The sequence below is a fragment of the Clarias gariepinus genome, chromosome 13 (genome assembly GCF_024256425.1).
Source record: "Clarias gariepinus isolate MV-2021 ecotype Netherlands chromosome 13, CGAR_prim_01v2, whole genome shotgun sequence".
Taxonomy (NCBI): Eukaryota; Metazoa; Chordata; class Actinopteri; order Siluriformes; family Clariidae; genus Clarias; species Clarias gariepinus.
In genome coordinates, this window is record NC_071112.1 from 19,440,154 (window position 1) to 19,465,677 (window position 25,524).

General features: G+C 37.6%; 1 protein-coding gene across 4 annotated transcripts; it reads left to right on the forward strand.

Moving 5' to 3' along the window:
- The first annotated feature begins 1,828 nt into the window (after positions 1–1,828).
- slc24a4a (solute carrier family 24 member 4a) lies at positions 1,829–25,218 on the forward strand. 4 transcript variants are annotated; one of them, XM_053509740.1, is made up of 17 exons: positions 1,829–2,426; positions 7,975–8,088; positions 12,312–12,388; positions 13,435–13,509; positions 13,688–13,772; positions 13,864–13,967; positions 14,200–14,274; positions 14,612–14,637; positions 14,723–14,776; positions 16,474–16,619; positions 19,162–19,331; positions 20,260–20,407; positions 21,265–21,431; positions 21,559–21,673; positions 21,795–21,907; positions 22,062–22,127; positions 24,067–25,218. In XM_053509740.1, exons 1-17 carry the CDS (start codon positions 2,306–2,308, stop codon positions 24,214–24,216), a joined length of 1,806 nt encoding a protein of 601 aa, XP_053365715.1. In that variant the 5' UTR covers positions 1,829–2,305; the 3' UTR covers positions 24,217–25,218. The 4 variants fall into 4 exon arrangements, with proteins under 4 accessions (XP_053365715.1, XP_053365717.1, XP_053365714.1 ...); XM_053509742.1 differs by having other exon boundaries at positions 16,474–16,562; XM_053509739.1 differs by having other exon boundaries at positions 21,795–22,127.
- The last annotated feature ends 306 nt before the right edge of the window (positions 25,219–25,524 follow it).

Consider the following 25,524-nt stretch of genomic DNA (forward strand, 5'->3'; position numbering starts at 1 on the left):
GCAAGCAAAAATTATAAATTGAGCTGCATTTCAATACGTAAAATACTGTAAGTACTGTACTTGATCGTCACGCAAAACATGACTTATTAATTGGTGGAGAAACCCTTGTTGGCAAGTACAAAGGTAAGGTGTTTCTTGTAGTTGGTTACCAGGTGTGCACACATCTCAGGACGGATTTGGTCCACTGTTCTTTACAGACTTTTCTTCAGGAGGTTCTTATCCAAGCTTTTATAATACATCACCCTGTCCATTGGGCCCTGGAAGCAGGTGCTGAAAGATTTCAATCCATGGTGGCATATTGTGTTACCGATGGTTTGTTAAGTGTTGAAATGCTAAATGCCTTGGTAGATTTTCTACACATAACAAGTTGTAGTTAGTAGCACCTAATTTAACTGTGTGAGTAAACCAGTCTTAATATTAATATAGATTAGTAGTGTAAAATACAAATATTACTCACAGAAATACAACTCAATTTATAACATTTACATAATTTTTTCCCGGACTAGCGCACCTTTAAAATTTGCTAAAGTTATTTCAAGAACAGCCTCGCAACAACTATTTATTCTTTTTTTTTTAATTCATTTTGTTTTGTCAAATCAAACTGTAGTGTATTCTAAGTGCGCTCCTTAACCAGCATTTACGGTAGCTCGACTCTCTAGTGTGACAAATCACATCGTCTTTTCAGTCAGCCGATGAGTTGATCAGGTAAAGGTTGACAACATGAATATCTGGATTGGGAAGCCTTTTCCTGACACATCGAAGTGAAAAAACAAACATAAATAAAACTATTGTGATATTCTTTTACACACACACACACACACACACACACACACACACATATATATATATATATATATATATATATATATATATATATATATAATATTCGAGATTGAATGTTCTTTGGATGATGGTTGATGTTAAAAAAAACCTCCATACTGTGATACTGTGTTGTGTCATTGTTTTATATTCATGATTCTTAAATCATTATTTAACATTAATAAAATGTTATTAATAATTAATATTTAATAAATAATAAAAATCTCACTCTCTCTGTACACAGTGTCAGAAAAATAATTCCTGTTTTTTTAAATACTTTGATAGAGATAATATAACATATTTACAACTACAGCTGAAAAATATTTGTGAGATATTTCATTGTGCTGTGTCTCATAGATTATATTGTAGACAACAGTGGTTTTAGTTAAAAAAATACTCAGGGAAGGCCATTGTACTTAGACTTGTTTATCTATTCAACATGATATAGATTATACTCAACTAAATAGAACTGAGTTTAAACTTGAATGGTTTGATGTAAAGAATGCTGGCAATTTAGTTTGAATTTACATTTTTATTTACATTTAGGTTTTCGAGTGGTTTGTTTTTCTTTTATTTAAATACATCTACATTATCTGGAGTAGAGCAGAACGTTGACTCTAATCATTCATTCTCCTGATTGAGGTCTGTGGGGTCAGACTGTGATCCAATCACGGTTGTTAGCTCTGGGAGATGACTGATAAAGCTCTGTGCACAAGCAGATGGAAATGAGCGTATCTGTTTTACAGACCTTTACAGAGGACCTGAGGGTTAGTCTGTGTGCCCACTGGAAATGCTTGCCTTTTGAACAAGCTTTAAGACAGTAATAACATAAATAGTGCACTAATTGTGCCGTAACACTGAGCAGGGCATTGTGCGCGCCTGACGTTTTAAAGCCCTGGGAGGGAGGGAGGACGAGCTCGCGCACCAGTCACATGTTCAATCGGAACGGCCAGTCACGTGGAGGATCCGAGAGAGAGAGAGAGAGAGAGAGAAAACGAGCCGTGTAAAAGCCTTCTGTCATGATGTGTGTTTGCATGTTTATCTCTGATTGCTGTAGTATCAGCACTGATACGAAGGTTTCGGGGTTCATTCGTAGACATTACTGATTTATTAATTTTTTTTTACAATTATACAACATATTTATAGAAATATACAGTAGGAAGCGCTCGATCAGGGGGGTTTAATTCAAATCGCGGAACATTTATTAGTTTAATCACCGCGGCGGCTCACAGGCTGTTTATCCATAACGCTGCAGCTCCTGGGACAGCACGATCTCCCTCGCGCGTGCACGTACACACACGCGCTCACACTCGCACGAACGCATATACACACACACCAGGGGTTGACTGGACGAGAAATGAGGCGCACACACCGATCCTGCACGGCGTGACACCACGTATCAGCCGACATCCCCCTGATCGCGGCCATCTGCGGATGTCATTTGAAGACCTAAAGCGTTGTGAGTTGTGCGGGATCCAGAAAGACTATGATCACTTACGAGCATTTCAGAGCGCGCAAGCGGAGGGAGATGCTCCTGGCGCAAGTGTGTGTGGTGTGCGGAGTGCTGCTGGCGGCCTGGTGCATGTCAGCGCTTCTTACCAAAACAGGTGAGTGCACGGGGATGGGGATGGACGTCAGCCTCCGGTCTCACGCTAAGGGACAGGGAGTGTTTTTTCACCTCCACATTTCACACGCATCCGTACATTTCGGTTGTTATGGTCGAACTGCATGTTCACACACAGAAATGTATGTTACGGTTTTGAACAGTGTGATGTTAGTGGCCGCTGGTGTGGAACCGACTGTTTCCGTGTGGGACACTCATCTGATGTGGGACTAGATGCAAATCACGATACAAGCTATGTACCGCTTGCATAGAATCAACAATGATTTATTTAGCCCTACTTTTTTAGAAAGATCTGCTTCCATAATTCAGAATGATCGGATGTGTAAATTAGGTCGCGTGTTGCCTGCGCGCGCGTGCTGTCTGAAAGGTGCCGCAGTATGTGCACAACAGATATGCTGTAACCCCTGTTAGACCCACTACACATCCTCAGTCAACGTGTCTACCCACATGCATACTGTTCGTGCATTGGTCACATTGTTTTTCTGGGTGTTTTTTATTCACTGACCTAAACGGAGTTGGATAGCCGGACGCTGAGAATGAAAGAGCTGTGAGCAAGTTCTCTGATCCTTATATTAGATTCTCTTAATGTAAGAACTGATAGAGTAAATAAATGCTCATCGAGGCACGCATACAAACAATATGATGTATGAATATTTTATGTACTGTATAAACCTCCAAAACGGCCAAAACACAGTATTGGTGCTGATTTTATTTTTTTATGTTATACATATAGCACAGAAAATGTGTGTGTCAACGAATCTATTTCTGAAGTAACCAATCTTGCTTTCCTTAAAACATTCATGTTGCTAACTTGGAGAGGTGATTTTATATGAGGCCCAAAATGGCAAATCTTCAGCATTATACTGTCTTGCTTTAAATAATAATAATTTTAAATGCATTTATTTATGAGTATTGATACTAAAATTGGTTTAAGCTTCTAGAAGTATATGACCTGTAAAAATTGTTGCTCAAATTCATTTATTTATTTTTTTCAGTTTTTGGTAAAGGCAACAAAAAAAAAGTGGTCTCCTTAACCTTGTCATATTCATGATGTAATATCTTAACAGTTTTGCATTTTAAAATAATAAAATTTTTCAGGTTTATATTTTTTATGTCAAATCTTAATTGGCCAAGTTTTATCTGATTGACAATTTAACACATTGAAAAATTAAAATTTAAAGATGGTAAAGACACTATATAAAATGGCATGAAATTGTATTTAGCAAATATGTTTTTGTTTATCTTATATCAAAATTTAAATATGTATGCATATTTACAGAAAACAAGACATGTATCTGGAGCATATTATAAAAAATTGTGTTATATGATCCTATCAGAAAGTTTCACTTTTTCACCTACTGTATGAGACTCTTATACCATGTTTTGGCCAAAAGCATATTGAAGGCATATATAATGTAACTATATGTACTGTACCTGTATACACTGACAGTACAGGGGAACAGATGGGGTGCAATTGCACTTTAAAGGTAACAAACAACACATAATTATTGACATGACATGATATCATTTTCATATTCCTTAAACCATTCAGTAACACATCATTTCACATAGATGGGAGCATTTTCATTGTGGAAAGACCATTCACAAAATGTAAAACTCAGTAATCAGTCAGAAATAAATACATATTGATTTTGACAGACTTTTCCATTTTAGGGAACAAGTAGACCCAAAATAGTTTGCCATTCAACTATACAAAACATAAAAAATAAAATGACTTTAGGGAGCAAAAGGGTGCAGTAAATAAGGATAGTAAAATGAAATAAATGTACCTAATGTGTAATAATCAGGCTTTTAGGATTTACTCCCATCCACATTCCCATTGAGGGTGCTACACACACCAAGTACGATTTATGTTTAAACAGATTTTTTATTTTACAGTACATCATTGCTGAACTGCTTTAAAAATAACCAGAAAACTGAACTGAAAAAAATTATATTTTCAGTTCCTGTCAAATAAAAAGGAAATCATGTCTTTATACTTTAAGTATTGGTGGTGATTATTTATTTATTTATTTTTTATTTATTTGCTATTTCATTAACAGTTAGTTAAACACAACAAAAATTATGTCATGTAATGATCTCATAAGATCTCATGTCAGTAAGGTGTCATTTCATGCTGAAGTACAGTATATTCAATCCAGCTGAATTATAAAGAGGGTAGATGTTTCTCTGTCTTAAGGTGGAAAAGACTTAAATGTGTACAGACTTTTTTTTCCGATTTCCTGAGACAGCTGACATTTTCAGACGAGCTGAGTCAAAGTCTAAAAAACTGCACATGCTCACAAAGAGCCCTGCCAGTAAGGTTCTACTGTACTAATTTAAAAAGTATTCATGTAAGCAGATCTCCTACTATGGAAGGATTTTTTCCAGCAAGTTAAATAAGAAGTGAAATGTACAATCACTTTTAAAACGTCTGTGAAATAGGCTTATAATAATATAATTATAATAAACTAATAATTATAATAATGATCATAATCATCATCCCTATTAGTAGTAGTAGTAAAAGTACTTGTTAAATACTGTATATCAATGATGAATTTTGTATAAAGTACAGTGCAAAAGTCTTGAGCCACTCATCATTAATTCTTTTTAAATGAAATAAAATTATGTAAATTTATGTGAATGGAAAAAAATGGGAACACACTGCATGTTTTACTGTGACAGGCTGCAAAGTGCTTAAAAATAAAATTTACAAATGGGTTGTACCCATTTACGTAACAACCTCACAAGCAACCTCATTTTCCTTCTCGTCTGTTCCAACCACTCATCATTTACCTCTCACAGTTTTATGTCTTAAGTTGGGTGTTTTTTAATACTTGAATGATTCATAGGTCGCTGTGTGGCTTATCAAACAAATAAATATAAATTCTGAAACTGGTCCGGTACAGCGACTGGACTGAAAATAAAAATAAAAATAAAAAATTCCTCAAGCCTACATAAAAAATACAAGAAAGTCTGACAAAATACAAAGAAATAAGAGGTGACATAAGACTTTTGCACAGTAGTGTGTATTTTTATTGTTATTACTTCTTATATAAATTACAATTACTTCACTCTATAAAGTAAGCTATAACTTAATTTATAGCTGGGCTTAACATTTCACTTAACGGGTAAGCCTTTTTGTATAAAGTGCAACATTTGTATATTAGGATACCTTTGGGTTGTGTAATTGAGTTGTCTTGTCTGTTATGTGTGTGTTGAATGTAACGTGCTGTGATCAAACAACCGAGAAATTATGTTCATACAGTACATATACAGTACATGTGTATGGTGAATGAATTATTCTGATGCTGATTGAAAAAAGGACAGTGCATAAAAAACAAATAAAGTAATTAATGTTATGTTGTGACATAATTCAGAATTTTTTTTATCATTGATTGAAGTAAATGTGGAGGGGAAGATGAAATTTTAACAATCACTTAAATAGGTCGGGATATAACTTAAATATTGTTGCTGAATATAAATAACATTTAACTGTACATACTTTACAATTATTTCAGTTGCTGTAAAGTAAAAAACATATTTTGTAGTAAATAACTATACCCACACTACGGGTTGGATTATAATATACCCCCCATAGCATAATTCTATTTCATTGCATGAAATATTTTGTACTCCACTTATATTACAATGTCATATAAAAAAAAAAAACTTAAATACAGTATGGTGCATTTCAGGTTCATTGTGTTTAACAAATGTCAGGTACTTTTTAGAGCTTATTATACAGTACTTGGAAATTCCAGTTCCATTATTCAAACCATCAGTATCAGCTCTTCCTCTTTGAACATTTCAACTATGAAATTAAATATCCCTAATCTCTAATAAAATGAGACTTTTTTCACTTCATGTTCGTAAATGAAACTAAATCTTTCAGTGGATTTTGGATTAGTAAATGATTGAACAAATTATTATTATTTTTTTTTTTGTGATCACATTGTTAGACAGGTACCTTACTGTGTCTCTGGTTAGATGCTAGGTAATATAAAGTTAGCTTTGTTGATCCAAAAGCACATGGTTATAGTGATACTACCAAAGTTGATATATTCGATTGTTAGGATAAAGGATTAAATTCACATGACCTATCTTTTTAACATACAGTATAAGAAAAGATAGTGCCATTTCTGGTGCTTTGATAAACCACTTATATTTAAATGCAGTACTTTTAATTAAATTAATTAATCAATTACTTTATTATTTATTTATTTGAATAACTCTTTTATTAATGTATAAATTCTTTCATTAATTTATTAATTCATTCACTCATTCCTTTACTTATCTTCAGTAACCACTTAATCCAAGTCAGGGTTGTAGTGACTTTGAAGCCTATCCAAGTAACACTGAGTGCAATGCGAATCAGAAGTCATCCTGAATGTAACACCATTACATGTACATGCACATTTATGCACGCAATCACAATTTAGTGTAGCTAAACAACATACTTTTGGAAGGTAGGAGGAAACTGGAGATCCCCCACAAAGCTGTATGAATGCACATGAAGGAGAACATCCATAGACATTCTGCACTAACAGTAACCTGAGCTGAGGAATGAACCTGGGGCTCTGGAGCTGAGAGACATCGATGTCTATAAATATGCCTACAGATAATTTCATCTTGTGTTTAATGTGTTCTGTTAGTGGCAAGTTTAACAATAGAAAAAAGTCCTATGGCTTTAAATATACACTCAACAAACCCCGTATTAGGAACACTGTACTCATACTGAGTAAGGCTAATCTACTAATCTCCTGTCTGACTTTTCATTGTCTTGCTGGAATTAGCCATTAGGAGATTTTGGTCATAAAGGGATGCACATAGTCAGCAACAGCACTCACATGGGCTTAGGCATGTACGCAGTGATTAAATGGCATTAACCGAGCAACATGTGGCAAGAAAATATTCCTTATACTGTACAATTACACCAACTCTTCCAGCCTGCACTGTTGACACAAGGCAGAATGGGTCCATGGATTCATGCTGTTGGTGCCAAACTCTGACCCTACCATCTGTGTGCCTCAGCAGAAATCAAGATTTTCAACTGTGCAGTTTCGTCTGCTGCAACCTCAGATTTCAGTTCTGTTGGCAGACAGAAGTGGAACATAACATGATCTTTTGCTGTTGTTTTGTGTCTGCCGCAAGGTTCAACATGTTGTGCATTCCGAGATGCTTTTGTATAGAATGGTTATCTGAACTACTGGACTCTAACCTTACTGTTAGAAAGTCTGGGCATCCTGTTGATTTCTTTCATCAATAAGGTTTTGTGTTTAAACTGCACCATTTCGAGTAACTCAGGGGGCTTTTGTGTGTGAAAATCCCAGGAGATCAGCGGTTATGGAATTACCCAAACAAGCCCATCTGTCACCAAGGATCATGCAATGGATAAAGTCCTTAATGCTTAGGGTTTAAAGATATATGGTGGGGTTTGGGAATCTGGAATCTATGTTTTAACCTAATTCTGTGTGTGTGTGTGTGTGTGTGTGTGTGTGCGTGCGTGTGTGCGTGCGTGCGTGTGTCAGGTCATGGGATTGTGTTAAAGGAGCACATTGCTGGACCCACAGACCATCTGGGTCGAAGACTGATGGCCACTGACTTAGACAATGAGACTACAGAAAAAAACTGCTCTGACCCAGGTAAAATGATAATGCATTATTCTCTCCTTTAGCTCTAATAGAACAGATTTGTTTAGTATTTTGTACCACCGCATTGAAATTAAATTGATGTAGTAATGGGTGATATTCATGTCTTTCCACCTTTCAAATAAATTTGGGTTGAATTCAATTTAACAAAATATTTCCCTGCTAAGAACACAGTTTAACTGTGTAAATAAATGTGCATTTAAACTGTAAGATTGATTTTAGTACACCATTTATATAAACATAATCCTTTTTTAACTGCACCATTTCTGTCTGAAGAAAATTAAACCATTGCCTGTTGAATCCGGCTCCCACCCGGGGTTATTCCCTACTGTTAAAGAGCTGGTGTGCTCAGTGATTGTGATTATGAAATATTTGCAGTTATGGGGGTAAAGTAAACACTTGAAACAGCTCCATTCATGGCATAATTGGAGGTATTGGGAGCTATTTTTAGTTTTATGTTTTCCATCTCTAGAGTGACCCTGGCTGTATTGAATGACTGTTTCTCACCTACTCATCAAAAAGAAAGTAAAAAAAAGCCTGGAGCTTTGTGAAGTGGAGACATTACACAGGCCAATGGGGGATTGGCTTGTGGTGTGCTTTAGGATATTTTGCAGTCAGAAATTGCTGACAATAACTTCTTAAGAGCTCTCATCATCTTTTAGGTGCTGTAAGTGCTCCGATATGTGGTGCAGAACTACCCGGTGTTTGCGATTGGGATGGGAGTCAAGTGCAGTTGGACTGTCTGTCTCTGTGGTTTAATCAAGGCTGAGAGCGTGGAGAGAGGGATAGAAGGATGAGCTTTGCTAAAATGACTGGTTACAGTTCAGACCATAGTTGTTTTGGACCATCACCAGAGAGCAGCATTTTTCACACTATGCAGTTATTATAATAGAGGGGTTGTTTGTTGGGTTTTGGTTTTGGAGAGAGACACATTTCTACTAGTGTCAGGTTATACTGATTTACGGAGATATAGTGACTTAAGAGTAGGTTTGCAGCAAGTAATGATGACCCCATGATATTAGGATTCGTGCAGTGTTAGATCCACCACTCTAGTAATTTATACTGTGTAGCATGCTTTGCTGTTGTAATGTTCTCTTGCCCCAAGGGGCAACTCCGAATGTCCACTGGGGCTGGCTCCATTTTGTTAAAGGAGTGTAATGTGTTCTTTATATTTAAACTTACTCTAACTGATTTTATAATTGAATTTTTAAAGAATGATCTTTTAGTTAATCAGGGAAGAGAAAGAAGACATTTCATACCGCTTAAAAGTTCATTTCTTTACTTGCTTCTAATTTTAAAGTAGTCCTGTGGTATAGTTTTTGCCTATCATTTTTAGCACTCACTGTCAAGGTGTTGAAGGTAGAACAGTGTTTTTAACAGCAGTGAATAACGCTTTCATTTGGCACATGCAAAATACATCTGGCTATATGAAATCCTCTTTGCCAGATATGACCTTGAGGTTGTCCTCCAAGCCATATCCTCTCCTCCTCCCTCAGTATGATAGGGTGGGGGCTGTCCGTGAATAGAGAAATCCGATCAGAGCATGTGATCGATATTCTGTTGTACGTCTCCCTGTTGCTCATGGCTGTCAGGAATAGATGGATAAAAACACTGAGGAAACATCCTAAAATTATCACCAGTTCTATTTTAATTTCACAAGTATATAAAAGGTCATCTGGAATTGACATAACTATATAAATAATGTTGTCTCTGAGCAGAACCACAGCACACAGGTCATAATGAACTGACTTCAGGATATGGCAGTATGTATAGCATTTTTTGTAGTTGTAGACATACTGTACAGTAGGCAACAGGAAATTTGACGTCCAAGCGTTGCATGTTGGTTGTGGACTGCGGAGCTATTTTGGCCAGTGGTGTCTTTGTCAGAATAAGATGATGCCCATGTCACATGGGACCTCAAAAGGACCAGAGCCATGGGTGACAGATGGACAGCGGAGGTGTCCAAATTCGGTTCATTTCAGTTCAGTCTGTCAGTGGCCAACAGGGACAACCTCAGGCTGGAGTTACTCCTAAAAAGCATCCTCCTGGGACGAGATTATTTCTGCATCACTCAGTTTGTGTTTTGGCCCAGGAGTTTCAGATGTATGTGGACTTGTGGTGTTTTAGTGTGTTATATTATCTCTTTTTATCACTTAATATTTGACACTAGCTAACAGACGGTATTGTCTTGAAACACTTCTGTGCTGTCTTGCGTGTTCTCTTCATGCTCATGCGTTGTTTTTAGAGAATTTGGCTGACCGTTTTTAAAATTCAAAGAAGACACCAGTTTCTAGTTAGTTGGATATTGAAAGAATGGTACTGTAGTCGCTCTTTTCTTCAGTCTATTGTATTAAAAAGCCAACATATAAACCTCTAATAGTCCAGATATTGAAGTGCATGATATCTACTTCATTTCCTGCCCATAGGGTAAACAATGCAATTTTTTGTTACTATTTTTTCCTCACTTCAGGGGACCAAAAGTAATTTCTCAGATATACGTATGCTCAGGTGGTTCTTAGCCAGCTGTGTCTTCGTGCATGATTGCCCGAGAGAGCTAAGAAACTATCTAGTGTCATCTCTCCCTCCAGTTTTATTGATTATAAGAGACATTTCTCTCTTTCTCTCTCTCTTTCTTGCTCTCTCTCTCTCTTAAGATTGAAAGGGTGCTTTTTTGGCATTACAAATACAAACGTTCATATTGCTTTCTCTTTCTTTCCCCTGATTGCTTACTAGCTCATACTTGAAGCTCAGGTGTGATGATACAGTATTTGTTGTGTCCGAGATAGCATATGATATATGAATATTGACTCACAGCAGTTCAGTAACATGTTTTTATAGACTGGTTTCTTGACTGATAAAATCCAAAGACATACATCAAAACGTACTTTACGTTTAATGCTCAGGATTATGAACTGACAGTCTGAATTATTTAACCTCACCCTAAGTTTGCTTATTAAAAGACCTACAGTACTGTTCACCGAAAGAAAAAATAACAAAATAAGAAGGAACTGAAAATATTTGCAAGTGTGACAGAGCACAAACAGGAAAAGCTTGGGTTACATTTGCAGACCTGAGACTTCAGGGAGTTATCCACTTGATTAGACTTGGACTACACATGACTCGACATGGCACATGTTATACATACTGTAAGTGAGTGGCATTGTCTTTACCAGGGGAGACAGGCCAATAATGAAAGTTAGGGTGCTACTTTTGTTTTTAAATATACATGATTACAAAATTTGTGTCAATAAGGGAAAACCATTTCTTTTCCAACAAACCTAGTTGATAGCAAAAACATCATGCTTACCCATTTGTTTAAGCCCAAATGATCGCTCCGTGCACTTGTGAGTTTTTTATATATTTAAATTTAGAACAATTTTTATAAGGGGTATTTATAATTCTTAAGTAATAATTAATTACGCATCCATCAGCTGTAACATTAAAACTTAAAAAAACACTAAATGACCTAGGTTTTGGATTTCCCCTTGTGCCACCGGGGTGGCTCTGGCCCCTCAGGGTGTAGCTCTACAGGGTCTCTGGGGGTGTTTTGTGATGTCTGGCAACAGGAAAGTTTTGGATCATTTTGCATGCTGCGGTGTGGAACTTCTGTGGATCGTGGATTCAGTGTCCGGTTCATCTAATGGGTGTCGAATCGAGTTGTGATCTGGAGAGTTTGGAGGCTGGGTTGGCGTGTGCTCTTTGCTTGCTGAGCCTCTTGCACCAAATTTCCATTTTGTTGTGCATTGGCTTTTCTGTACAACTGGACCAGATATACTGGTCTTTAGTCCCCATGAACATCCGTGCCCAGCATCCGGTCACCAGTTTGATTGTACATAATGGGAATTAGTGTTATTCAAGTCACCTGGTGGTGGTGTTAGTGTTGTGGTGTTAGACATTTGAGCACATCGGTCATGTTAGACATCAGTGCAGTTAGTCACTACAAAGACGTCTTTAGAAAACATCAGTCATGGAATATAAACATTTTTATTTTGGAAGTTTTGTAACAACCAAAAAAAAAAAATATTATTCTTGATAAATATTTTTTAATTAAAATTAACTCTTAATTGTCTTTATATTTGTGGGATCAAAATATCAGTCCTATCTCAGTGGTTTTATTATTCATTTGATCAATTCACGTTTTATTATCTCCGTAAAAGGATGCCAGGTGTGGGATTTATTGTGCCTGTAGTTCAACAATTTCTCTACTCCAATTTCAGCCATCCATGAGTTTCCTGGGGATCTGTTCACAAACCGAGAGCGAATGCAAGGAGCTGTCCTGCTACATATATTTGCTGTAGGTAAACTCAATGTCTATGATTGTGCTGTCAAAGCTTGGCCACTCTCCCCAAATAATCATGGCATCTGGAGCACATGGAGCAAACTCTGACAACTTTATGATGGTTGTAAAGTGTCAGCTATTCAGTGTTCCATGCGAGTGGTTGTGTCTCCAAAGCTCTTAATAAATAAAAACAGAAGTGTCTTATGTACATTACATTCATAATAGGCAAAGTTGTGCTTAAATAATATAAAATAGAAATGGTATTTCAATGGTACTATTGAAGATACTTTTACATATTTACTAGTGGTATAATATCAGAAACTTTTATATCTATCCATTATACATTATACAAGTGCGAGGTAATGAAACTCTTAGCTACCATAAAATGGCACATTTGAATGGTGTAAACATTTTAAAGAAGCCGGTATAATGACCAAGGTGACTCGGACCTCACTGCATTCATACCATAAACATTCAGTGAGTTTGGAGTTATTGCCACATCCGTTCAGTTCTGACCTCACTCCAAGCCATTTCTACATGTTTGAGACATTAAAGGAGTTCCTGTTTCAGAGGTAAAGAAGGCAGTCCATTTATGACTCTGACATACTAATAAAAAACGTTCTACCTTGATGTTATCCAAGGATTAGTGAAAAGCTGGGATGCGTGCATAAGGGGGGGATTTTATATAGAGAAATAAAGTTAGTCTTAAGATGGGACGTTCAGATGGGTACCAATGTGCATGTACAAACAAAAACTGTACTTTTTCTATTTTTGCACTGGCCAGGCCTTAAACAAGCCCCTAATGTGACCTCACATAAGGGAAATTCCCTCCCACAGCTCAGCTCTTGTTGCTCAGCTCTGCTGTTTTTTGGTGGGGTGTGCCTCAGGCAGTAACTAATTTGTATAGACCCTCAAATGCCACATTTGGAAGAGGAATGAAACGGGCGCATTAACAGACACTCTTTTTTTAAGACCTGTCTTAATTTGTTTAAGACCTAGTAAAAAATGACACTTGTATTAATTTTTTCTAATTGTTGTTTTTGTTTGCTGGTTTCCATTAGGCGGTCTACATGTTCCTGGCTCTAGCTATTGTGTGTGATGACTACTTTGTCACGTCTCTAGAGAAGATCTGTGAAGTAAGTGGGCTTATAAAAGCTTTTAATCTAAATTACTTAAGCTCTGAATCCAGTCTCGAGTTAGAGTCCATCAAACTCCCTTCATCTCCTCATCCCTGCTCCGATGATCACACACTCTCAGGCTTTTGGCTATTATTTGTACTGTGATCATTTGTATGCATCTCCTGTCATCTGTCAGAAACTGCACCTGAGTGAGGACGTAGCTGGTGCGACATTTATGGCTGCTGGAAGCTCAGCTCCGGAGCTTTTTGCCTCTGTCATTGGTGAGACACAAACACACACATACACACACGCACACACATGCACATGCACACACACATACAGTATCCATGTATATTCCTTTGTTTTCTGCAGGTGTTTTCATCACGCATGGAGATGTGGGTGTGGGCACAATCGTGGGCTCAGCTGTCTTCAACATTCTCTGCATCATTGGTGTGTGTGGAATCTTTGCTGGACAGGTGTGTGTTGAATTTTCTGACATTTTTAACTGCACCTTAGTTCCAACTGAATGAATAATTCAGAATGATTTTCTTGACCATTGCCCAACAGTACAATTGCTTTTACTTTTTTTTTTATACGAATCAATATATGTGGCAGATATTAAAATAAAATTATATATAAACATATAGGAATTAAGAATAAATCCACTGCAATGTTAAATGTAACAGGGCTTTTTTTTTTCTTCTGAAGGTTGTCTATCTTACCAAGTTTTCTGTCTTTCGGGATTCCCTTTACTACACGCTGTCGGTTGTTGCACTTATAGTAGTAAGTATAATTTTACAATAAATAGTGTTTATTGTGTTTTTGATGTATTGTGAACCCTAAATCACTTCAAGTCAGCTGTAAATTCAATGCTTTTTTATATTATATAACATTTTATATTTACAAAAAAATGTAATAAAATAATAATAATTTAGGCTGGACATGTAATATCATGAGCAAACAGATGGAGCTATGTTGTTTTTCCAGTTTGTCCTCTGTATAATACTTCAGCATATTTCTCAGGAACAGCTTTACAAATAACCACATAACTTTAATGTTCTGAGGAAAAAGAAAAGAACTTATTTAATGATTGTTCACTTTAGTGTGTCTCCTTTTATAGTTTATCTATGATGGGCAGATAATGTGGTAAGTGTCTAAATACTATAAAATTATAAAAGTGTTTGTGGCTCGTTTTCAGATGCGCTTACTGTCCACTTCTCTCTGCCTACAGGTGGGAGAGTCTGGTGCTCGTGGTCATGTATGTTGGCTACATAATCATTATGAAGTGAGTTCAGTGAATCTCTGTTATTGAGGTTTTACAGACAGTTAACCCATGTATTTATTGTATCGTTGCTGCATAGTAAGATATCCTAAACATATTATGTAAAAATACTGATCATAAGATGTTCAAGAAAATGATTAATAATGAGAATATGACAAAATACTGTACCCAATTTTCTATGGTGAAAATGGGCACTTACAAAAATCCCATATTTTTGCAAAAACAGTTATATCCCACACATGCTTCTAATTGTGGGTACATTTGTTATAAGAAGACTAACCAGCTTGAATGATCTGCTTCAAATCATAATCTCAGTTTACATTCAAGCGCCACATATATCTTAATATTACTATTTATCCTAATCATGGTCTCTTCCTGATTGAGTTATGCAGTTTGCACAATGTTAAACCAGCTGAACTGACTTCAGATACTAACACTTTATTAGGCACACATGCACACCTGCTTACTCATTTATATATTTAATTAGCAGTAAATATACATAAACTCATGCAGATTCGAACCAAGCAACCTTGGGAACCTTTAACGTCAACAATCAGAATGGGAAAGAAAAGCATTTTTTGAATGATTTTGTCTGTTTCATGATTGCTGGGGCTGGCTAGGCTGGTTTGGGTATTTCCAAACGTTCTGATCTCCTGGGATTTTCTAACATAATGGTCTCTAGAGTTTACTCGGATTGCAGAAACAACATCCAATGAGGAGCAGTTTTATGGACTGAAAAGCCTTATAGATGAGAGACATCAGTGGAAAATGGAAAGACTGGTTCAAGCTGACAGAAAAGCTGATATGCATTTCAGAATGCACTGCACATCAAACATTGAGGCGGATGGGTTACAACAGCAGAAGACAACGTCAAGGTCCTCTTCTGTCAGCCGAGAAACAGAAAGGTCAGACTGCAGTGGGCACAGGCTCACTAAAACTAGACAGCTGAAGACTGGAAAAAATTAACCCTGGTCTGATGAATGTCCACTTCTACTGCGGCACACAGATGGTACAAATGATTACGGTCAGATTTTGGCAGCAAGTGCATGAAACCATGGACTCTTCAGTCTTGTGCCAATCCTGGCTGGTAGAGGTTGTGTAATGATGTCAGAAATGTTTTCTGGGCACATTTTTGGCACATTAATACCAATAAGCATTTACATGCCACAACCTATTTGAGTATTAAGTTGAGTATTGTATACATTGGCCATGTGCCTCCCTTCATGGCCACAATTACTATTTAAAATAGTAAGTTTGATGTTCTTCAGTGGCGTTCAGAGTCACCGGATGAGAAACCCTTTGAGATGTGTTTGAGTGGGAGATTCAAAATTCTGCAGGAATTACGGTACGTGATACAATCATGTCAACATGATCCAGAATCTCAAAGGAATGTCTTCAGCATTGTGTACATCCATACCATAAAGAACTGAGACCAAATGGAGCTCCAGCTTGTATTAGTATGATGTTCCAAATAAAGTGTTTCATGAGTTTATGTAGCTGCTTGGGTAAATGTTATGTTAAGAAACAAGGTAAGAAAGACCTTAATTCATAATAATATAACTGAACGCTTGTGAACATACTGTATCATGGCAACAATGAATAATGTTACAATAAATTGTTAGATGAGAGAACAAGAGAAAATGATCTTAATGACTTAATATAAATAGCAAGTCTCAGCTGGACATTTCTCTTTGTCTCAGGTTTAACACCACCTTACATAACTTCTTTTCGGGGAAAGAAGATAAGGGTGTTTCCAATGGTAATGCAGTAAGCAGCGAGCTGGAGGACGGTAATGCATATTATGAGCAGTATTGGGATGATCCCTCATGGCCATTGCTCAGCTCAGGTAAGGGTAACTAGACAGGCTTCTTCCCTCTGCAAGAGCTCAGCTTGCCTCTTCTGCTCTTCCTCTGTTAAAACCAATCAACTCTCACACTGATTACAGCCGAGACTAGCCACATGTTCTTCCCTCTTCTCTGTCTGTTTGGAGCTTTTCCGCTTAGTAGATGCTAAGAACCGGTAAGGTAGAGAGGAAGAAACCGCTTGCCTTCTGGGTAGATCCTGTGTGCTCTGTGTTTCAGACCCTCTAACATTTCTTCTGAAGCCTGTCTGCTTAGCCTTACTAAATACTCCTACCTTCTCCTTCTACCTCCAGTGTCGTGTGTGTGTGAGAGGGTGAGAGTGATTGTTTCCTATCTCATTTCACAATGTAATGTGTTCTTTAACCCCATGTGTGCTCTAAAGTGTGTATTGTATTGGGCTTGTGTGTGGTTGTGTACTGTATGTGCATTATTTGCTATGTAGTGTGTGCATAAAGTATGTGAATATTAGTGTGCATAAAAGAGTGTGTCTGCCCAGGTAATAGGTAAAGTACTGTAATGCATTTGTCAATATGTCACTGGGTATGTCGTTACACAAAACGGGCCACTTGTGTGTCACAGTGTCTTTAGCAGTGATGATGTGCGTTGAGGAGGTGATGATGGGACTTAATTAATTAATTATTATATATTATAGATCATGTAATATATTATAATAAATAATTAATTAATGTAATTTTTTTATTATTCCATCCCATTTTATCCCAAGTAAAGTTTTGCCCATTTTGTGCTCTGATACAAGTGCACCTTTAATCTTTATGAACTGCACTGCAAGTTGCTGCTCATGCAAATGCATAATGAAGCTGAAAGGATATGCTAGCTGCCATCTTCCCGCTATATAAGCTAACAGTTAGCTAGTGGGTTCCTATGCAAAAGGGGGAAAATAAATTCGATCTTTCCAACCAATACAGTAAGTATTAGTAGTTAGATGCTCTTGGACTTCCTGACCACAAATGCTATAATATTGTAGTTGTGTGTTACATACAATGATCTGCCATAACATTAAAACCACTGGGAGGTGAAATGAATAACATTGATTATCTAATTACAGTGGCACCTGCAAAGGCTTGGATATATTAGGCAGTAAGTGAAAAGTCAGTTCTTAAAGTTGATGTGTTGGAAGCAGGAAACAATGGGCAGATGTAAGGATTTGACTTTGCCAAAGGTTAATTGGTGATATCTAGATGACAGGGTTAAAATGTGTCCCAAACAGCAATTGTTGTTGTGCGTTACTGTCAAGTAGTGGTTACTACCTATCAAAATTGTCCAAGGAAGGACCGGTGAGAGGCTCATGGTCTCCCAAGATTCCCTGATGTTCACAGGAGCAAAAGCTACAAGCAGCTAATGTCAGAGTGCCCATCACTGAAAGTACATGCACCCACAATGGGCTTGTGAGCAACAGAAGTGGACCAGGGAGCAGTGGAGAAAAGGTGGCCTGGTCTAAAAAATCATAATGGCATGACTTACTTTGGGAAGCGAAGGCACCGGGCTGCATTATGGGAAAAAGGCAAACCTCCAGAGGCATCATGATGTTCTGCATAATTTTCTGCTTGGAAACAATGTGCCCTGGCATCCATATGGATGTTACTTTGACCAGTACCACCTATATTCATCGAGATTGTTTCAGACCAAGTACACCACGTCATGGCAACATTATTCTCTAATGACATTTGCCTCTTTCGGCAAGAAGGGTTTGAGAAAAATCACAAAGAATTTAAGGCGTTGACTTAAGCTCCAATTCCCTAGATTTTAATTGTTCTCATTTGAGCATCTGTGGCATGTACAGGACAAACAAGTCTGATCCATGCAGGTCCCACCCCTTAAAGGATCTGCTGTTAATGTGTTAGTGCCAGATACCACAGTACACTATCACAGCTCTTATGAAGACCATACATCGACAGGTCAGAACTGAGCTGAGCAGTTAAGGACCCAAAATTGGCAGCTAGATGCTGGGATTTAAACCCTCCCCTTTCTGATCAGTTGATCAAATCATATTCTTCAGGCTTTCACTCTCTATTTCTGTATTTGTTTTTAAGTGTGGTGTATATATTTGTACCTGTTCCTGCTGTGCTCTGAATTTAAATGATGAGATTAAGATTTCATATTTGCCGACCAAATTACATCACTTCTTTGAACTTATGATAAGTGTTTCAGATGAGCCAGTCAAGACAGGACACTGAGACCTGGGATTTAGATAAAACACCAACCTTCACATTCTTCATTATTAAAAGTGTAGTGTAGTATAGCACAAAGAACTTAATGACCATATTTTTATATGGAAATAGAGCTAGAGTTGTGACTATGATCCAACAGGAGCAAGCATTTTCCTGTTCTTATAATATTTTCGTCAAAATGTCTGAATGTTAACTATGATGAGTACTTCCATAAAAATAGCATACAGTATAGAATTTTAAAAAATCATTGTGATTTTCTTTTTTTCCACAATTCTTTAAAATAGAGCTAAATCTATTTACAGATTTGATGCATATTTTTATTTCTCCCTATTTATAGTAAAGCCCTGTAAGATGTACGCACGCGGCTCAGTTGTGATGGTGGATGAGATGATGAACTCCAGTCCTCCAAACTACCGCTTCCCGGACGCTGGCCTCAGAGTCATGATCACCAACCATTTTGGGCCTAAAACCCGTCTGCGCATGGCGAGCCGACTTATCATTAATGAGGTGCAGGTTTCAATTCACTAATGGGCACGTCAGTGTTAAGAAGTGGAGTTGCCAGACTTTGCCAGCAGGAGTCCTAAGCATGAGCTAAAAAGGGATTTAACTGGTTGCTGTGATTTTTCCACTGAATGGCAGTAAAAGAATGGAATTTAAGGGTGACGCAGAAACAGCAGAAGTAGATTGCAGTAAGCGTCATTTTTCTACCCACTGGGATTTGGAAATCACCTGCTAAGGCTTCCTCAGTCCAACGACCTGAGCTCTTTTAATATTTTCCAGGATTTCACTAATAAAAATACAGTACCTTGTACATGCGAGAGGCTGATCAGTTAAATTCACTGAGGTTCACAGAGTAACAGCATGTAATCAGGGAATAATGGTGCAGGACTTAATAATAAAAATACTAAATACTAAAACTAACTATATGGTCACTAAACACTATATAGTCAAATGTTTTTAGACACCTGCTTATACTGTACATGGGCTTTCCCTAAATTGTTTCCCTAATACATAGTCTTCCCTAAACTTCCCTAAAACGTCCCTAAAACTCCTTAAAGGTAGAACAGTTGTGCTCTCCATAAAGACACGGATTGCCAAAGTTAGGGTGTAAAAACTTGAGAGGCCTGCACACAACCCTGACCTCAACCCCAGTGAACACCTCTGGGATGAACAGGCATGTTGACTGAGCTCCAGGCATAATCACCTGACACTAATGCCCCTGTAACTGAATGCACACAATTAGGAATGGGATGTTCACAAAGTTGTCCACAAATCTTTGGCCATATAGTCTTCCATATATATTGCAATAGTTGGAATGTTAAACTGATTCAGCTACTTTATTAAGAATATAAACCCCATTATTGAAAACCAAAGAATGATCAAGAATAAACTTCTGGTGTAAATCTAATTGTGGAGTTTTTTTTTTTTCTTTTAGCAACAGCGACTAATGCAGTCCTCTAATGGAATTGAGGGGACACTAGTATCAGATGGCAAAGCAGAAACGATGGAGAATGGCATTGTTTCAGAGGACAAACTATCAGAGGAGGAGGATAATGAGCTGTCCTCGCCCTTCACCATACCTGGTTAGAGAGTCTACCCTGCTCTCACTCTCACGCACGCACGCACGCACGCACGCACACAATATGTACATATTATTTCTTATTTAAATGGTATGTGGTAAGATGTCATATAGCCAAATTCCTAGAAACTAAAACTGTTAAGATTGACAAGCAGTTAATTTTTGATCATCTCATGAGTGATCTCATTGATTTGGCATATTTGGCATATTTTACATAGAGAGAGATAGAAGCTCTACAGAACACTTATTGCACACGTATCTGGCAACAAACTTTAGACTGTCAAAGGTTGCTGCTATACTGGCTATCCACACCACTGCGTAGCCATGTATACTGTCACGAACTTCCAACAAGTAAACAAACCTATCCAATGTGGATTTTTTGAAGCAAAAATCAAAGTACATGGGACTGCTTGGGAGATAGACATACTGTGTGTGTGTACTGTATATATACAGTATATATATATAAACTATTTCCTAACCATGTCTAGTAATGGGGTTTTCTCTGCACATATAAAAATCTGATGATAAATAAAGCTGTATCAGTAAGAATAATGGCAGATAAGAAGTAGTCACATGATTAGTGTTATCCAGTACTTATTGTTGTACGTAAGATTATCAGCTTAACATTCATTGATATTTTTATCTGGTGTCAGTCACGTTTAAAACGGCCATTGCATGTGTTTTCTTACGAGCCAGGCAATCATTAGCTCATAAGAAGCTGTTGGACAATCCACAGGGCACGTGTAAAAACTGTATGAGTAACAGGTTTTCTGTCCAAGCAACTCTCTCCAGTGAATTTCTAGTGAACCAACCCCCATAGCACCACAGTAACTGAGATGCTGTATCTGCTTGTACCTGCAGGGGACGCTATGAACAGAGTGAAGTTCATCGTTTCATGGCCTATCCTGGTGTTGCTGTACTTCACCGTGCCGAACTGTGGGAAGCCACGCTGGGAGAACTTCTTTATGGTCTCCTTTATTCTCTCTACTCTGTGGATTGCTGTCTTCTCATACTTCATGGTGTGGATGGTGAGTGCGTTTGAGTTTAACCATCACTATTTAGGTATCTCTTAAGCAAGGAACATTGTTTTTTTTTTGACATTTTATTGTATTGTGATATTTGTGATTAATACGGCTTGTTTATAATTATGTGCAGGTGACGATTATCGGATACACACTGGGAATACCTGATGTTATAATGGGCATCACTTTCCTTGCAGCCGGCACTAGTGTCCCAGACTGCATAGCTAGTCTTATAGTTGCTAGACAAGGTATTATTTTTCTGCATTCATACACAATTTAGGAACTGACAATGTTTTAGAAGTTCTATTTTCTCTTTCCAGATTTCCAGATTTGTTTTTTTTATGATGTATTATGTGTGTTTGTTGACAGGTCTGGGAGATATGGCTGTCTCCAACACAATTGGTAGCAATGTCTTTGATATTCTGGTTGGGCTCGGTGTTCCCTGGGCCCTGCAGACAATGGCTGTCAACTATGGATCTGTGGTATCTGTCACTCTCTCTCTCTCTCCTGGACAAATACACTCACACTCACACGCATTCACACTGAACAACCCAGAAATCCACAGCACTGCTGACATTATAAATGTAAAAAAAAAAAACTGTGTTGGTTCATTCAATTTCTCTACTCTTGTCTCAGGTGAAAATCAACAGCAGAGGATTGGTATATTCTGTGGTGCTGCTCCTGGGCTCTGTTGGTTTGACTGTAAGTCAATGTGAGACACATATGATACAGTATGCTGGTCCATCATTCATATTAACTATTTTATGAGAACCTACAACCCCCTCGATAAACCAAACAAACTTGCCGGAAACTTAACACAGATATTAATTTAGTCTTTTAAAACTATGAAAACTCTTATTAGAAAAATGTAGCAGACTAGAGGCAACTACTCAAGCTCACGGTTTAATCATTAGCAGTAATTTCTCACTGATCAACGTTATCAAATCTATTTTTTTTTTTATAATAGCCTATGAAAACGAGCTCATTCAAAGCCCACAATCTGTGGGATTTAATGGGACTTTAGGACATGCTTAGATTTAAGTAAAGAAAAGCCAGACATTAATTGGATAATCTGCATTTATCACATTGCTCCCGGAAGCTCAGCTTCTCTGGGAGTCAGTAGACAGTGGGCTTGGCCCGGACACCTGGATGCATATGTGATGTTTGCTCAAAGACTTGGAAAAACATTGTGATACTGGGCATGAGAATACATCATAATGAATGCATTGAAGTTCATTTTCAGTCCTTGCTGCTGTGCTGACAATTGATGGTGTGGGACAGACTTCTGCTTTGTTGTGGAATTTGTAATAGATAAACCCTTACAAATTCTGTAAAAAAGAGTTCTTAAGTTATGGTAAATGGTAGAGGAAAAACCACTTCCTTTTTCAAGTCACTGAGACAATTGACATCTCATGCCATTTACAGCTGTCTGTGATACAGTAGTGTGTACAGTAGCTAGGTGTAGGCCAGTTTTGAGAGTGATTTTTTTTTGATGAATTATGAGAATGAGATGCCCAGTCTGTCTTTAATTTTTTTTATATGAATTCATGCAGGTGTACAATTACTTGTGGCTCAGACATATGATGGGGCTGCTGCCATGGCAAATGTTAAAGGAATTGCTCTAAATGCAGTGTTTGTGCAACGGCATGCACACAGATTAAATCAAGTGATATCCCACGGAGCTAAAAGCTTACCTCGCCACATTTTTTGGCAGATCAACCAAGAGGATGGTCTTTCATGAGTTTGCAGGATGCGCACGGTTGCCAAGAAATGCTCCCACTTGATGGAAATTCACATTGTGGGTAGTAAGCACTGTGGCGAACAACTACAATGACCTCCTGCAGACATTTAAAAGGATTTTAGAGGATGAAACGATAACATAACAAGACATATACTGTATTGCTGCCAAAAGTTTCATAAGGACAAAGGAGTTGAATTTTGAGTTGTTTACATGTTAAACATGTATGAACAAATATGGCCATTTATTTGATTCATGGAGGGAACTTGAACTCCAAGTTATATACGCTGATCACGACATTCAAGGACACAAATTAAAACGCAAATCATTAAGCCCAATACTGTGTTCCTCTTGTGCCCCTACTGGCCATTGAGAGGAAACTGATAAAATCTCTGGAATCTCTGATTCACTGTTGGTGTAAAAAAGGGTAATTTTCTTGGAAAAGAAAGGAGAGTGGTATTCATACAAATAACAACAAATGTAGTAATTGTTTTAATGACCAAGTTGGGCTTCCCCATTATAAACACCACAAGCTGCAGCAGACTAAACTACTTAACAAAACACAGGACATTTTAGTCATTTGATAAGTTGCAAATGATGCACTGCATTACCTTTTCATATCAGTGGACTGCTAAATCATCATGGCCCAATCTCCACAGCTTTTTTTTTTTTTTTACATCTTCATACAATCTTGAGAATGATTTGCCATTTATTCAAGACTAAAATAGCAAAGCTTATGAAAGAGTAACGTATCCCGTGGATGAGTCACAAAACATCTACAGCATAAAAGAAGTTTAGCTGCTATATCTATCATTATCATCTTTTAATGAGTGACCTTATGGTTTGATTTTATAAACAGACAACTTCATGTATGTGTACGTATTTTTTTTTTGTCTTGCACAGGTCCTGGGGATCCATGTCAATAGATGGAAGTTAGACTTAAAGCTGGGTGTGTATGTGCTGCTGCTGTACGCCATCTTTGTGTGCTTCTCCATCTTGATTGAGTACAACATTTTTACCTTCGTCAATCTGCCCATGTGTCAGGAAGTCTAATAGGTTTAGTTTTTCAGACTTGACCTACTGTACCACCCTTGATCCCTGTCAATTTTTTTTAAAAACATTTTATTTTTGCTGAAAACTACCATGTCCCACACCATGTGACACTGCAGTCAAAGACATTACATTATGCTGTACCTGTCCATGGAAATGAGGCATCAGTTCTGTGTTCAGGATATCAGACAAATAGACTTATGTCTTGGGCAGCACTCATTCTTACCGGATTTTCCGACTCTGGCATTATAGCATGTCCAGTCCGTACACAGGAAAAGAGGAATGCTGCTGAGTGAAACAATATGAACACATCACAGTTACACTCTTTCATCTGGTCTTCCCTGAAGGATATTAAAATCCAACAAAAATGAACCATGCACTTTATACCTATACTGTAGGGTGAAGACTCTAGGTCACACTATGATTGCTTTAAGGAAAGACTTGAGCTCTTTTCTGCTCTAATGCAATAGGAAGCAATAAAAACAGAAGCAGTCAATTAGGTCATTACAGATTTTTTTTTTTTTTTTTTTTTTAAGCATTACATGACAATATTTGTGAAGGCAGCAATGCAATACAGCGGGACTGTGACTGCAGCTTGCTGAAGCAGCATATACGAAAATAGATACCATCTGCAGTTCTTCGATGAATCCTGCTGTCGAAGGTCCATTCAATATTGATTAACATTTCCTGTCTGTTCAACTGATAGGCAAGGACTTCATTAAATCAAAAAGGACCGATTTAACCTTTTAAACCGGGTTCAAGGCCCTTGATGATATTGAAGACATATTTCAGAATTTAAGTTACTGACCAACACAAATCTTGGTGTTGACATTAACAGTCCTCTGGTTTGAGCCAGTACTTTTTCCAGGTGAAGCGGGTGGATGCACATCTACTGTACACTCCAGTTCCTCTTACTGCATCTCTGTAATATGTTTTTGTGTGTGGTGCATGATTTGACACAAGCAAATCACATCGATCTCCCTAAATGGCAGCTACCACTCCATCCTGCAACAAACCCAAGAGGCTCAGGAGATCTTTACCCCGAGTAAAGGGCAGATCTGTTCGTGTCTGTATCAGTTGTGGAAATGTCAGGTGTTGTTGTTCAGTGCTAAAAGATGCTGTCTCAGTTATTCATGCTGAAAGGCAGGTGTGTGCAGTGTTTCAATGTGTGCAGTATACAGTACAGTATAAGGACATATGCAATCTCAGTAAGTGAAAACTGTAACCAGTAGGCTGTAACCAGAAGGGCTGGTTATATTTAAATGCTCTTCGTCCAGCATGCAAATATTTGTACTACCCTACGTTATTTGT